This window comes from Gadus chalcogrammus, chromosome 19, assembly GCF_026213295.1.
Source record: "Gadus chalcogrammus isolate NIFS_2021 chromosome 19, NIFS_Gcha_1.0, whole genome shotgun sequence".
Taxonomy (NCBI): domain Eukaryota; kingdom Metazoa; phylum Chordata; class Actinopteri; order Gadiformes; family Gadidae; genus Gadus; species Gadus chalcogrammus.
Window position 1 is genome coordinate 15,697,459 of NC_079430.1, and position 13,789 is coordinate 15,711,247.

The window sequence follows — 13,789 nt, forward strand, 5'->3', positions numbered from 1 at the left end:
ATTCAAGGACAGTTGGCTGGAAGACGTCCTTTTCCAAAGTTGGCTCTCGTCTGTTGCCAACCCCCACCATCGCGTGTTTTAGGTCTTAAATTTCATTGAAGGCGGTATTAAAAAAGTCTTAAATTTGACATGCTGAAACCTGCAGATACCCTGTATGAGGACAGTCAGAAGGTCTGTGTACCTCCAGAGTTATTAAGGAAGGGGTACAGTGTGGACTGTGGGACTGATCGCTGACGCCCCAATTAGGCTGGATTTACAACCACACACCAAAGCTTTTCTTTTTTTATCATCTGCCTTTTGTTCTGATATGGGAATGCTTTCTCTTGCCGCCACAAACCCTGCCACCACAAATGTAGAAAACACAATCATTAATCTTTGCAATCTTGCAACATCGGACCATCCAGTGAGAAAGCTGCGGTACCGGAAACGCTGTTGGATAACGTTGGTTGTCTTAATTTCGCACATTTCATTGTGGGAGCTCCTTAATGAAGACACTCTGTACTGCGATATAAACCACCTGTAGCCAAGTCCTTTATCAACATGACTGCTCCTCATAATGACAATCACATCTCCATGCAGTTTACATGAATGCAAAAGCGACAATTAACAGAGCGCTGTGATTGGTTAACTGTCCCTCACAGGAGGTGTGAGATAATTAGGCTAGTGGGTCTAAGAGAATTGGCATAGTGGTCTACTTCGTCTTCAGGGACGCTGCGCGCTCGCAAGACAATCTGGCAGAATCATTCTGTGGGTTTCATTTCGAAAATCATTAACCGGAATTGATTTGTTTATATATTTATATTCATAATGTAGAACTGCTTGTGTTGTTTTGTGTGGATGTGTACTCCTTTTGTTCTTGTTAACCGAATCTTGTGATTTGATAAAAAAATACATAATTTAATGAATACATTTGATATTTACTGATCAGAGATTGTGACTGAAATCCGTAGAGCAGAAGCCGCGTGTACAGAGAGAGTGTTCTGCTGTTTCCCAGGGGAAATCAACAGTACAGTGTGTTTCTGGACCACGTGGACCCCCCCTTGTTATAAACCCATTAACCTAGTCATTAGGACCATATCTGGGACATGAAGAAGCATAGCGGGAAGCTAATATTAGCTCACTAGTGTTAAAGCCAACTGTAGCCTACAATGTTACACCGGTGAGAGAAAAAAAAACGGAGGTGTTTTCCCTCTCAAATGTGCTTCTTCTATATCCGGCCAGCACGCCGCTGCCTAGTCAAATTAATAATTAAAAAATATATACAGTATATCCTTCTCATAACGGAAATCAGTTTCTACCTTAATGAGCGGAAATAAAATAACATGTGGGAAAGAGTCTTAAAGGGTCTGAAATTCTGGGTGATTTCTGAATGCATTTTGCCATTGTAGCTCCCAAACAAGATCCTCTTTCAGTTTCCTATATTTTGTAGATCCCAATTCAGATTGTACGCCTTTTTGAAAAAAATAACTAAAAGGGTTTGGCTAACACAGTTAGCATGTCATTTACAGCAGCCCGATTGAATTATTGGTTACATAATAAACCTGACTTGATTTCGAAAGTTCATCTTTGAACCTTGATGAAATAATTGTAATGTTTTCCTCTTTCCGTCTCTCTCTTGTTCTCTTTCTCTCTCTTTCTCTCCCCTATTTTCTTTATTTATTTTAGAGACTGGCTTCAGAAGCAGAGAAATATCAGATGGAGCACGAGTGGAGGGATGATTATACGGTAAGGAGATGGCTCTGGGCCAGATCTGCTATAAAGCCATTAGCATTTGCTAGATTACATACAATATAGAACAAGTGCTGCCGAATGTCAATCACGATCCAACGTAATTATCATAATAGGATAGCAAATCTCATTACTAAGACAAAGCCATGATGGCTCCAGATCAAGTCAGGCTTTATATTTTACATATCAGTAGATTATTTGCACCCGTTGTGACACCCATATGTGTGCCCCAACACAAATAAACACACACCAACACACACTAACCAACATAAACACACACCAACACACGTTCCGCACTCACACTTACTTTGCCTGTGCACTCCTCAGGCAATAGCTTTCATTAGCTTGTGTATTAAGGAAGTATAACACAGGCCTGCAAATGTATTTTTTTATGAATGAACATTTTACAGAAGGCTGAAAAATCGCTGTAACTTTTCTGCCAAATGTAGGCAAACTCAACTTTTTTTTCTGAATATAATGTATTTTGACAACCAATTAATAAATTACAAATTTAGCATTTATACTTAGTTAATTTATAAGAAATGTGTTACACTATCAAGACTTTCTCAATCGATTTGATTGGATTGTTTTTGTGTAAGGTTGAGGACTGAGTTGCTACTTGGGAGCTGATTTAATAGCTTGGCGTTTACTGTATACAGAAGTAGTGGAAGCTGTCAAAATTCCCTATTTGTGTTGCTGCTACTCTTAGCTTGTATAGTGTGAGGTTGTAGGCAGGTGGTGCTTGCTAGTAAACATATACCCCTGGGCAGTTATATGTCAGAAGCTAACCTAGCTTGTTAGCGCCTTGCTAGTGTTTTCACTGACGACAGGAAACAACACAGGAAATTCAACACAACCTTTTATTGTATACATCTAATACATTCCCGCCGTTATCTTTTGACCTTGTGGCTCACCCGTTTGCATCTCTCTCTGAATCTCTCCCATTTCACACAGGAAGACGAAATTATTTACTACAACTCCAAAGATGGCGTGAGTATGCTTTGCGTTACCCTCCATTACATCTGATCAATCCCGAGTCGTGCATGCGGTGTCCCCCCAACAGCTAAGGCAGAGGGTCTTGGCTGGCCATTGCGTCGTAATAACCATGGCAACCCCATCTGCTTTGCTGGGATAGTGTTAGCACAGAATTATTTACGCACACCCTTATTGCTTATATACACCATTTATCCATATAGCTTAAGCCTCTGGGTTTGTGACCCAGCTCCAAAAGACATTCAAGTGAAGGCTGTGTGTGCATGTCCAGTGTGTGTGTGTGTGTGTGTGTGTGTGTGTGTGTGTGTGTGTGTGTGTGTGTGTGTGTGTGTGTGTGTGTGTGTGTGTGTGTGTGTGTGTGTGTGTGTGTGTGTGTGTGTGTGTGTGTGTGTGTGTCTGTGCATGTGTGCTCGAATAGATGACTCCTGCCACTATTGTATTGGTTTTGCTGCGCTGGATGGTCGTGCGTGGGCACTGGGCAGTGTAGCTCTCTCTATCATGCTCCAGGGGCACTTGAACATGCGTGAGATATCCAATGCCTTCGCTGGCCCTGGAAGTCATCTGTCTGCTCGGATGAGCTGGGATCAACGCCCGATCTCCACCACTGTCCCAGCCTGCATCCCCGGCATAAATAACACACCACACGCGAGCACGGACACACACACACGCACGCACACACACATTGAGAATGCTCTCCCTGCCCTTTCTGTTTTAATGCTTTCAGTGTCTGTTAACTATATTAGGGCAGTTTATACTCAAACATCAGCTGTTTAAATGTCCTTTTACATTAAGCACAGTTGTTCGTTACGATTCCTTCCCACGTTAATAAAATAATTTCATGTCATGGAGTCAAATGAGACTGTACGTGTATAACACATACAACTCTGTTTGTATGTGTTTCTTTGAAGGAGTATTTTTGGTTATTGAACAGGGAAACACCCCAAAAACGAGTCATGAACAAAATCACGAATGTGTTAAAGAATGAATGTCTTAACCGGTGCGACTCTTATTTGAAGATGCAGATTGGATCTGCAGTTTCATTCTGTAACACGTGTGGCTTTATATTTCTAAAGCGCATTCACAAGTCGACGGAATTGTCAATTAAAAATATTCAGTGGACTTGCTCTTTAATAAATACTGCCACTTAAAGTTGATGAACTATAAAAAATATTTGCCTTTCATACTAGAGTTTAACAAAGTGAAGTATTTTATGAGATTAGCCAGTACTTTATTAACTTTAAGAAATAATAATATGTTCTATAAGTAAGGGATAATGCCCGACGAGGTGTCCATTATCAGGAATTAATGGACGACGAAAATAAATTAAGACCATTCATTTATATTTTCATGCGTTTTACAATCCAAATTTAAAACTTTTCACAAGCCATAACTTTGTTTCCCTGGTAACGCCTGAGGGTTTGACTAAATCCTGGAACAACCATTACCCTCCCACAAGGTACTTATGCAACGGATCGTTGTTCACTCCTCCAGTAAATAGGACGGACCTTAGAGCTAACGTTATGCATTGTACATATTTATAATTCGAAATTCGTCCCAGGCTTTATACCACAGATACTCTGGGGTCTATAGCATGTAACAGCGTTGTCTGATTACAGTTTAATTATTTTTTCTACAACTTACCAGTTCTAGTTTTCAAGACCGAATCACCGCGCCATTCGTTTCAATGGGAATCGTGACAGTCTATCTATACTATCAACATAAAGTGTACATATTTATAATTTGAAATTCGTCCCAGCCTTTATACAACAAATACTATAGGGTCTATAGCATATAAACGCTTTTTCTGATTACAGTTTAATGCATTTTTTCACAATTTACCAGCTCTCCTTTTGAAGGCTGAACAGACAATTTGACTGGAACTACTTAGCAGGAGTCCGTATATCAGGAGCTAATGCAAACCTGCAGCCATCAGAATCGAGTATTCCCCCAGACCGTGGTATAATAAATGATATCTAGCACATAAATCACATCAGATGCCTATTTTCTTTCTAAATTATTTAGTTTAACTTTCACTTGCAGAGCCCTATAGCTCACAGGGAATGGAAGGAGGTCCAAACCTCTGGAGGTCGGTTTTAACCGCGTCAAGTCTTAATTGTTTATGTCTCCTACAGATTAACCAGACGAATAAACGCTTTGTACCAGACGACTTCCAGGACGACCCCGACTTCAAACGGAAGGTGTCCTACAACACCACCGCCGTGCACATCCCCACGGACATATACAATGGCTGTGAGTGACCAGCTGAATCTGCTTTGTGTTTTCTTTTTTTAATGAACGACGTGACCCACGATCTGTCCGGACTCGGGAACTCCGACGTCCATTTATTTGTTGCTGAAGGTACACATGAACAAATAGCTTCCTCTTAGCAAGTGCCCTTACTCCAACTCCTCTACGAAACACACAGGGGGGGAGGGGAACTAGCATGACTACACGAGGGTCAGGTGCATGCTAGGACATCGCAAAAAAACACAAAGTTCCCCAAAAAACTGAAATCTATGCATGGATAGATATTTACCCCAGACTTCAATTAAACAATGTATATTCAAAATAACTAATATAATGAATGATAAGCTATAAGATGGTCAAAGATTTGATCAAAAAATAAATGTACACACCTCTTCCCAAGGGAACCAGAACCAAGGGAAGGGGGCGCGGGAAACTTATGGGGTTCTCGGGAATGTGGGCGGGAGTACAGAAGGAGGTGGAGCCAAATCATAGAACAAAATCAAATAGAAAGGGGCACATAAGGCGGCATGGAAAGCTACACTTCAGGTAATAGAACAAAACAAAGGCAATTTTGTGTAATTAAGATTTAAGAGATATGACACCCTGTTACATGAGTACACACACACACACACACACACACACACACACACACACACACACACACACACACACACACCCCTGCATCTCTTACGTGGGTGCAACTCACCCTCCCTCCCCCTCTCTCTCCCTCACACCTGCCCTGTCCAGTGCGGGGGGGTGTAGATTCACACCTTTTATACACGATGACACATCCGCACTCCACACCTGCGTGTTTCTCTTACCTGCCACTCACTGCTACCTTCGCTACTCTCCTGTCTTCTCTTTTCCAGTCTGTCCCGCACCTCCTCACCCTCTCGCTCTCGCTCTCTCTGTCGGCTGTAATGTCCACTTTTTCAGTCCTCACTCTCCTGACACAGAACCTAGCCTCCAAGCTCTCTCTCTCTCTCTCTCTCTCTCTCTCTCTCTCTCTCTCTCTCTCTCTCTCTCTCTCTCTCTCTCTCTCTCTCTCTCTCTCTCTCTCTCTCTCTCTCTCTCTCTCTCTCTCTCTCTCTCTCTCTCTCTCTCTCTCTCTCTCTCTCTCTCTCTCTCTCTCTCTCTCTCTCTCTCTCTCTCCCCCCTTGGTTGCCCGCCCGGGCCGACCTAGGCCGCTCCAGGATATATATAACCCAGCTCTCGACCGGGCAGTGGTCGACCAGATAGCGCCCTGCCCTCCCTGTCATCGGGTTCACCAGCTGGTCCTCGCATTCCCACACACACTGGAACCTCCGGCCTCCTGTCCCGCCCCACTCAACGGCACCGCCACCACTGATACTGAGGGTTTAATGTCTGGGAGTGGAGTTCACTTCTGATGTTTCCCAAAGGATGGAAAGACAGCATGTTAATAATAACTTGCATTAATAAAAAATGCAAGTTTATTTGCGTATGCACAAACAATAACAAAAAGCCGCTAAGCATTCGGTTCGTCGTTATAAGAGTACCGAACTAACATTGAGACATTAAAAGTGTTTTCCAAAGGTATTTAAATAACACGAGGTAACGCTTCAGGTAGTCAACCGGGGGTCAAGGAGAAACACGTCAGCGACAGCGCCATCTGTGTTTAAACTTGTGTTACTGCAGTTGCCGGCAGTCATTCGAGCCAATCGGATATACAGTAGCATCAGCGATGACATTCATTTGGGCCGGCGATCCAAAAGGTTTGGGTCCAACACGCTGCTTTTACCTTTTAAGACGGTCTAATGCAGTGCAGCTTGGGCGCACTTTGACATAACTGAAACAAATTGGCAAAGCGATGGCGTATTCGTCGGGGTGTGCTGGAGGGAGGATACTGCCCAAAGTTTGCGCTCTAGTCTATTTTTCCTCGTCTTTATTTCGACCCTGACTCGCGCCTGACCGATTCCCCCCCCGAGCCCCCAGCCCCACGAACCCTGAATTATTCTCAGGGGGGCGCGGCATCCCCCAGACCCTCTGCGTCTGGGGGTCTGCTGGACCCACATAAACACGACCCCATACCGGCTGAACCACGTCCGCCGGATTAACATCGACGTCAGAATGTTGTCGCGTTCGATCAGTGGTTCGTTTTCCAGAGTGACGCGTGTTTTGTCTACGGCTAATCACGTGGTCAGGGAGGTCCTCGCCCACGCTCGCCCTGCCTGGTGTTTCACGCCCCCCCCCCCCCGCTGACGACTTTGCGGGGGGACCAGGGGGGTGGCGGCGGCCTGACGCCAGTCCGCGTGGCGGCAGGGGGCGGGCTGAGGGTGGTGGCGCTGGTTTAATTTGGGTGTTGGATGTGTGTGAGCCTTGTATGGCGCAGGCAGGCTGCTCTCTTCCTGTTAGGGGAGCGTGTGAGGGGCTAACGCTCAGGGTCTGCCCGGTGGGGTCCCTCCCTGCTCTGCTTTGTGCCTGATGTGTTTATTTATACGCTGCATATGGCCGCTGCAAAGTCCCCTGCTTAGGAGAGTGATGAAGGCCAAATGAGGGTTTAGCAGAGAGACACACACACACACACACACACACACACACACACACACACACACACACACACACACACACACACACACACACACACACACACACACACACACACACACACACACACACACACACACACATTGCGTCACAGCCCTGAGAGCTTAATCATCGGACTGCAGGACACCGATGGGTACAGCATGTCCAGTGTTAGAAACACACACACACATACACACACACACACACGCGCTACACAAGCACAGTACTGGTCATTATTCTTGGAGTAAACATAAACCCACTGATACACAAAATGACATCCAGGCCATGGACACACACACACACACACACACACACACAGGGTGGAAGAGTGAACAGCACAAAGCGAGAGAGACAGTAAAGGCTGTGAATGCTGGGGGTTGACGACATCAATGCCGTCTCCGTGAGGCTGATGCGATGTGACCGCGAGGCCAGCGGAGGCGGGGCGATGACTGCATTCAAGAGAAGAACATGAAGTCCAGCATTAGGCCTCTGCAGGAAGGTTTTACTTATGCTGAAGGAGTGGCTCACTGACGGATGCACCGCCTGCCTGCGTGCGTCTCGGCCTCTCGATCCGAGCGGTGAGCGACTTTAACGGGGAAACGCTTTGAGACCCGTTTGGAGGGACAGCGGCCGACTGCCCGAGCGCATTTTTGTCATTTTCAAAAATGGCCGAATGTTCTTGTCTATTTTTACCATAAATGAGTCTAACCATGAGTGAGGGGTGTGCATTCGCTGGGGCGGGGGGATGGAGGGAGGGCTTGGAGGGTGTTGAGAGGGAGGATTGGTTGTCCTTTTACTAATGTGATTCATCGTTGTCTCTCATTCTCTCCCTTCCTCGCTCACTCCGTGCACCCCTCTTCTATTTCTGCCTCTCTCTCTCTTCATACCTTTCTCTCGAATTTCTCTCTCTCTGACACATCGGTAGGTGACCTCTGACCTCTTGTCCTTTTCTCACCCATTCATTCCCTTTTGCCCATTGCCATCCCACCGTATTTCTGTCCTTCAGTTCATCATGAAGGCATTAATGTCCTGTCCTCTCCTTAGATGTATGGCTGTCTCTCTCTCTCTCTCTCTCTCTCTCTCTCTCTCTCTCTCTCTCTCTCTCTCTCTCTCTCTCTCTCTCTCTCTCTCTCTCTCTCTCTCTCTCTCTCTCTCTCTCTCTCTCTCTCTCTCTCTCTCTCTCTCTCTCTCTCTCTCTCTCTCTCTCTCTCTCTCTCTCTCTCTCTCTCTCTCTCTCTCTCTGTGTGTGTGTCGCTTTCTCGGTTGTGCTGCCACATTGATGCAACTCTGGCTGTCTGGGACTGCCAGCGTTGCCATGACGATGTTTCTGCAAGTGTGCGTTTGTTTGTGTGGGTTTTTTTTGGTTTGTGTGTGGTCCTGTGTCTTTATGTTGAATGTCTGATGACCTTTTCCATAAACACCTTCACTCACACACACACACGCACGCACACTCTCTCTGCTGTAATTTGCATGAACTCAAACAAACACACACTCACACAAACATGCACACCCACACACCGGAAGAGGGCCGATCCTGAAAGGTTGTATTACTTACTTTTGTCCACTGTGTCACCCTTGTGATTTTATTTACTGCTTCAATGGAGAGACAGAGGGGAACGGAGAGAGGGCGAGAGACTAAAGGGTTTTGTCCCTCTCCTCTAGCATACTTCTTCTTTCTTCTCTCCTTCTTCTCTCCTTCACCTTCTCTCACACCCTCATCTGGCGCAGCACTCCCCCCTTTCTCCTCTCCCATCCCTCCCTCCCTCCCCACCTCCTCCTCTCCTCTCCTCTCGTCTCTCACCCCTCCCTCCATCCCTCAGTCCTTTTCTTCCCTCTCTCCGCCTTTGCCTCTGCTCTCCTGTCTTTTCTCCCTCTCCTCCGCCTCCCTCACCTCTCCCTCCCCTCCTCCGACCTTGTCCTCTCCCTCCCTGCCTCCTTCCTCCCTCTACCTCCCTCCCTCCTCCCTCACCTCTCCCTCCCCTCCCTCTCCTGTCTTTTCTCCCTCTCCTCCCCCTCCCTCATTCTCTCCCTCCCTCTACCTCCTTCCCTCCTCCCTCACCTCTCCCTCCCCTCCTCCGACCTTGTCCTCTCCCTCCCTGCCTCCTTCCTCCCTCTACCTCCCTCCCTCCTCCCTCACCTCTCCCTCCTCCCACTCTCTTCGTTTACTGTTGATTGGAATCTATTCCCCTGCTGCTCCAGTGTGGGTGGCCCGGCAGGACAAAAAAAAGGTGTGTGTGTGTGTGTGTGTGTGTGTGTGTGTGTGTGTGTGTGTGTGTGTGTGTGTGTGTGTGTGTGTGTGTGTGTGTGTGTGTGTGTGTGTGTGTGTGTGTGTGTGTGTGTGTGTGTGTGTGACGGACAGAGAGAGAGAGGGAGAGGGAGACGAGGGACAGGCCGACAGACCGAGAAAGAGACTCACGGGTGGCTGAGGGCATTACTCAACCGTGTACAGAGGTGTGTGTGTGTGTGTGTGTGTGTGTGTGTGTTGGGACTGAATGGCTCTGTATGTGTTGTTTTTACTCTCATTAGGAAGACGAGGGTGTGGCACCTGTCATGCGCACACACATGCGCACACACACGCACACACATGCGCACAAGGATATGTGTGTGTGTGTGTGTGTGTTCAGATACATTATCAATGGTACTCTATTGATTCAGATACCATTTCAATGCTACTATATTTCCAAGTATAATTTTCTATCCATCAAATATTTCCTATGAACTGAGAAGTAGAGCTGTAGTTATATTATGTCTTTAAACAACAGGTGGATTTGAATAGTAGACATTTAGAGATTTATTAATACAAACACAAAGAAATGTGTGTGTCTTATCGGTTTTTCATCAATATCTCATCGATTCAAACACTTCCTTCTGCCTCATCCTCACTTCCTTCTGCCTTTCTCCCTCCATTTCCTTCCTTTTCTCCTTTTATTCCAATCACCTTACATACAATTTCGGGTATTTGTAGCTTGGTAAATGTGTGAGTGTGTGTGCGCGCATGCAGTCTGTATGTGTGTGTGTGTGTGTGTATGTACGTTTGCGTGCGTGCGTGTGGTCATGATTTGTGAGTTTCTGTTTGTTTGTGTGTGTGCGTATGTTTTTGTGTGTGCGTGCGTTCATGCTGTGTGTGTCTTGGTGTCAGTGTGCGTGTGTGTGTGTGTGTGTGTGTGTGTGTGTGTGTGTGTGTGTGTGTTTGTGTGTCTGTGTCCACGTTTTAACTGTGTGTGTCGCTGTGTCAGTGCCAGTGTGCGTGTGTGTGTGACAGCAGCAGCGGGTTTATTGAGTGGATGGTCCTCCCTGATGTGCTGATTATTGGGTTTCCTGTCAGCTGCCTGCCCTGTAATCACCCTGAGAGACACCCGGGCACTGAGAGCTCCCAGCCGGCCGCCAGCGAAGGCACGACGCCGGCAGGGCCTGGTACCCAAAGCCTCCCCTTCTCCATCCCCCCCCTCCCCCTTCCCCTCACCGTCCTCCTCAGTACTGATGTACCTTATTAACGGAGTACCCTAGAGACACTTATTCCAGAAGTACAGAGTCGTGATGAGGATTATTCCAGGTGCATAACGTGACTCAGAAGCACAATGAGATGTAAATATGGACTCAAATTGCCCTCTATGGGTTAAATGGACGCTAGTGCATGAGTGAGCTGTTTTATCAGCCTCTCTTGGTCACCAGCCCCCGCCTAGAGCCACTGAGGCTGCCAGGTGATTACACGCAGATGGATCTCGGCCGTGAGTCAGTTCTCCTTGGGGAGGGTCCAGGTGACCAAGTGGCGATGAGGCGGGATCGAACCGGATGGTGTTGAGTGGATGGAGAGGCGTGAGGATGAGGGATGTCCCCCCTGACTGATTGGTCTCTGGGGGGGGGCGGGGGGGGGGGGGGGGGGGGAGGGTAGTTCTGAGTGACCCAGGTCTGATGGATCCCCTCTGTCGCTCATTAGTGATGAAGTACGGGCACACGGAGGAACATACCCACACAAACATGCACGCACGTGCTCACATACACGCCAACGGACCCATTCCCACTGAAATGTACATTGTAGTAAAGCTACGCAGAAGCACACATTATTTCTCTCACAGAAAAAATAAACAATTGTGTGCATGCGCACTCAAACACGCACACATTGCTCCTCAACTACACACCTAAGTATAGGTAAGCATAAACATTATATCCTTCCCACAAACAAAATATACTGGCAAGGGAAAACCCACGTACTCTCTCTTGCCCTCACTCACTCGTTCACGCACACACAGACAGTGCAAACACTTCTGCAGTCCCCTGGGAGGTGGGATGGGCGGCTGACAGAGAGGGTTGCCAAGGCGATCCCTGCTCCTGGGAGGGGGGGGGGGCGTGGTCCAGCGACGCGTGGCTGTGATGAGATGGACGTGTCCAGGGGGACGGTGCTTTGATTAATCCCGTCCGCCGGCTCACCTTCGATCAGAGACATCTTTTTTTCTCGGCTTCGGTTCCACTCTTGTTGTTGTTGTTACGGTCTGAGCAGTGTGTGTGTGTGTGTGTGTGTGTGTGTGTGTGTGTTGTGGTTTAGAGCTTCTGATTGGCTGTCGGTAACCATTTCTGAAATAGATATAAATAAATAGATAAATAGAACTTGACTTTTATAACCCCATGTCTAGAGATACACACTATTGTTGTTACCATACTAAACAGACACACCTGGACAGGTGTTGTAAACTAGCATGTATGCTAATAAACTTAGAGAAATTCCTCTGGTTCATCCAATGAAATTTTCATCTCCATGTAAAATAAAAACACATTTACTTACAGACTTCTTGGCCATAGCATCCAGTGATGAATCGAAGCCGTTAATACACAGTGCCGTGCCATCCAACCAAACATCAACCAATACATCACCCCTTAAATCCTTCTATCATACACCTTTATATTCCTTTGAATGTCATGGCAACACAGATCGGCAACATCCATGCAGAGCAGTTCCAACAAGTGATCAGCGAGTTCCCTGGCTGAGAAAGTCTCCCCCCTGACTCAGACGTCACGCAGACGAGCCTTTGGGGGGGGTGCTCCAGCCCTTAAAGAGTAACAGTCACGCTCGGCAGTTCTCTTATATAAGACGGTACTGCTTCATGTGACGGATGGGGAGGAGTTCAGGGTCTGCGACATCAATTCCGTTTCTTCGAAAACATTGGTCAACGTTGGTCTGACGAAGATTAGAGGATTAAAAATCGATATATATATATATATATATATCGTAGGGCGACTGACATTTTGAGTTTGTGTGGGTGAGGTGGATCTGTTCTTCTGCTTTGCGGTTTCGACTTTAGCATTCAATGCAACAATCTTTCAACAAAAACCCAATATACTCACTGCCCCGTGGGCAGAGTAGACCGATGGCGCCGTTGAACTCGGGCCAAAGACAACACTGTCGGTTTCCTCGCTCTTCATCAGATTCTCAGGATGTCTTCTTTCCTTCTTCATTAATATGTGAACAGCATGTAAACAACACCACGTTCACAAAATAAACACGTTGGTTTGATTCGCTTTCTAGTTATTTTGTCTGTTTGAATTTTGAACGAGAGGCTTCCTGATATACAGTAGGTAGGCAGTGTAGTGAAGCAACGTCTTGGCTGCAGCTAGGGTTCTCAAGAGGTCAAAGGTCAGGAGTGAATGCCTATTCCTGTGCTGAGCAGTGCAGGGTCTACCAGAGCAATGCACGATGTTTACTCTCATCCAAAGCAACGGCGAAAGAGAAGGGCTCATCTTATCAATACGGGCTGCGGTCTACTTCAGGATCAGCATGTAACTATGTACTCATAATGATCTTCCCTTGTATGTGCGTGTGTGTGTGTGTGTGTCTGTGTCTGTGTGTGTGCGTGTGCGTGTGTGTGCGTGCAGCCACCATCGTGCTGAATGAGCTGAACTGGACCGAGGCGTTGGAGGATGTGTTCCGCAAGAACAAAGAGGAGGACCCCTCTCTGCTGTGGCAGGTGTTCGGCTCTGCCACCGGATTGGCTCGCTTCTTCCCAGGTGAGTGTCTCTGTAGCCAATCAGAGGACTGTCTCTGTAGCCAATCAGAGGACTGTCTCTGTAGCCAATCAGAGGACTGTCTCTGTAGCCAATCAGAGGACTGTCTCTGTAGCCAATCGGAGGACTGTCTCTGTAGCCAATCGGAGGCCTGTCTCTAGCCAATCGGAGGACTGTCTCTGTAGCCAATCGGAGGCCTGTCTCTGTAGCCAATCGGAGGCCTGTCTCTGTAGCCAATCGGAGGCCTGTCTCTGTAGCCAATCGGAGGACTGTCTCTGTA

The 13,789-nt window shown here is 47.0% G+C and overlaps 1 protein-coding gene across 2 annotated transcripts in view; it reads left to right on the forward strand.

The window, feature by feature from the left end:
- Nucleotides 1–13,789, forward strand: part of cacna2d1a (calcium channel, voltage-dependent, alpha 2/delta subunit 1a) — a 92,503-nt gene that overhangs the window by 34,932 nt on the left and 43,782 nt on the right. For both annotated transcript variants that reach the window (XM_056578062.1, XM_056578063.1), the window contains 4 exons: nt 1,666–1,725; nt 2,683–2,718; nt 4,854–4,971; nt 13,381–13,512. In XM_056578062.1, the coding sequence (XP_056434037.1) occupies nt 1,666–1,725; nt 2,683–2,718; nt 4,854–4,971; nt 13,381–13,512 (346 nt within the window). The remainder of the gene's footprint in view (nt 1–1,665; nt 1,726–2,682; nt 2,719–4,853; nt 4,972–13,380; nt 13,513–13,789) is intronic.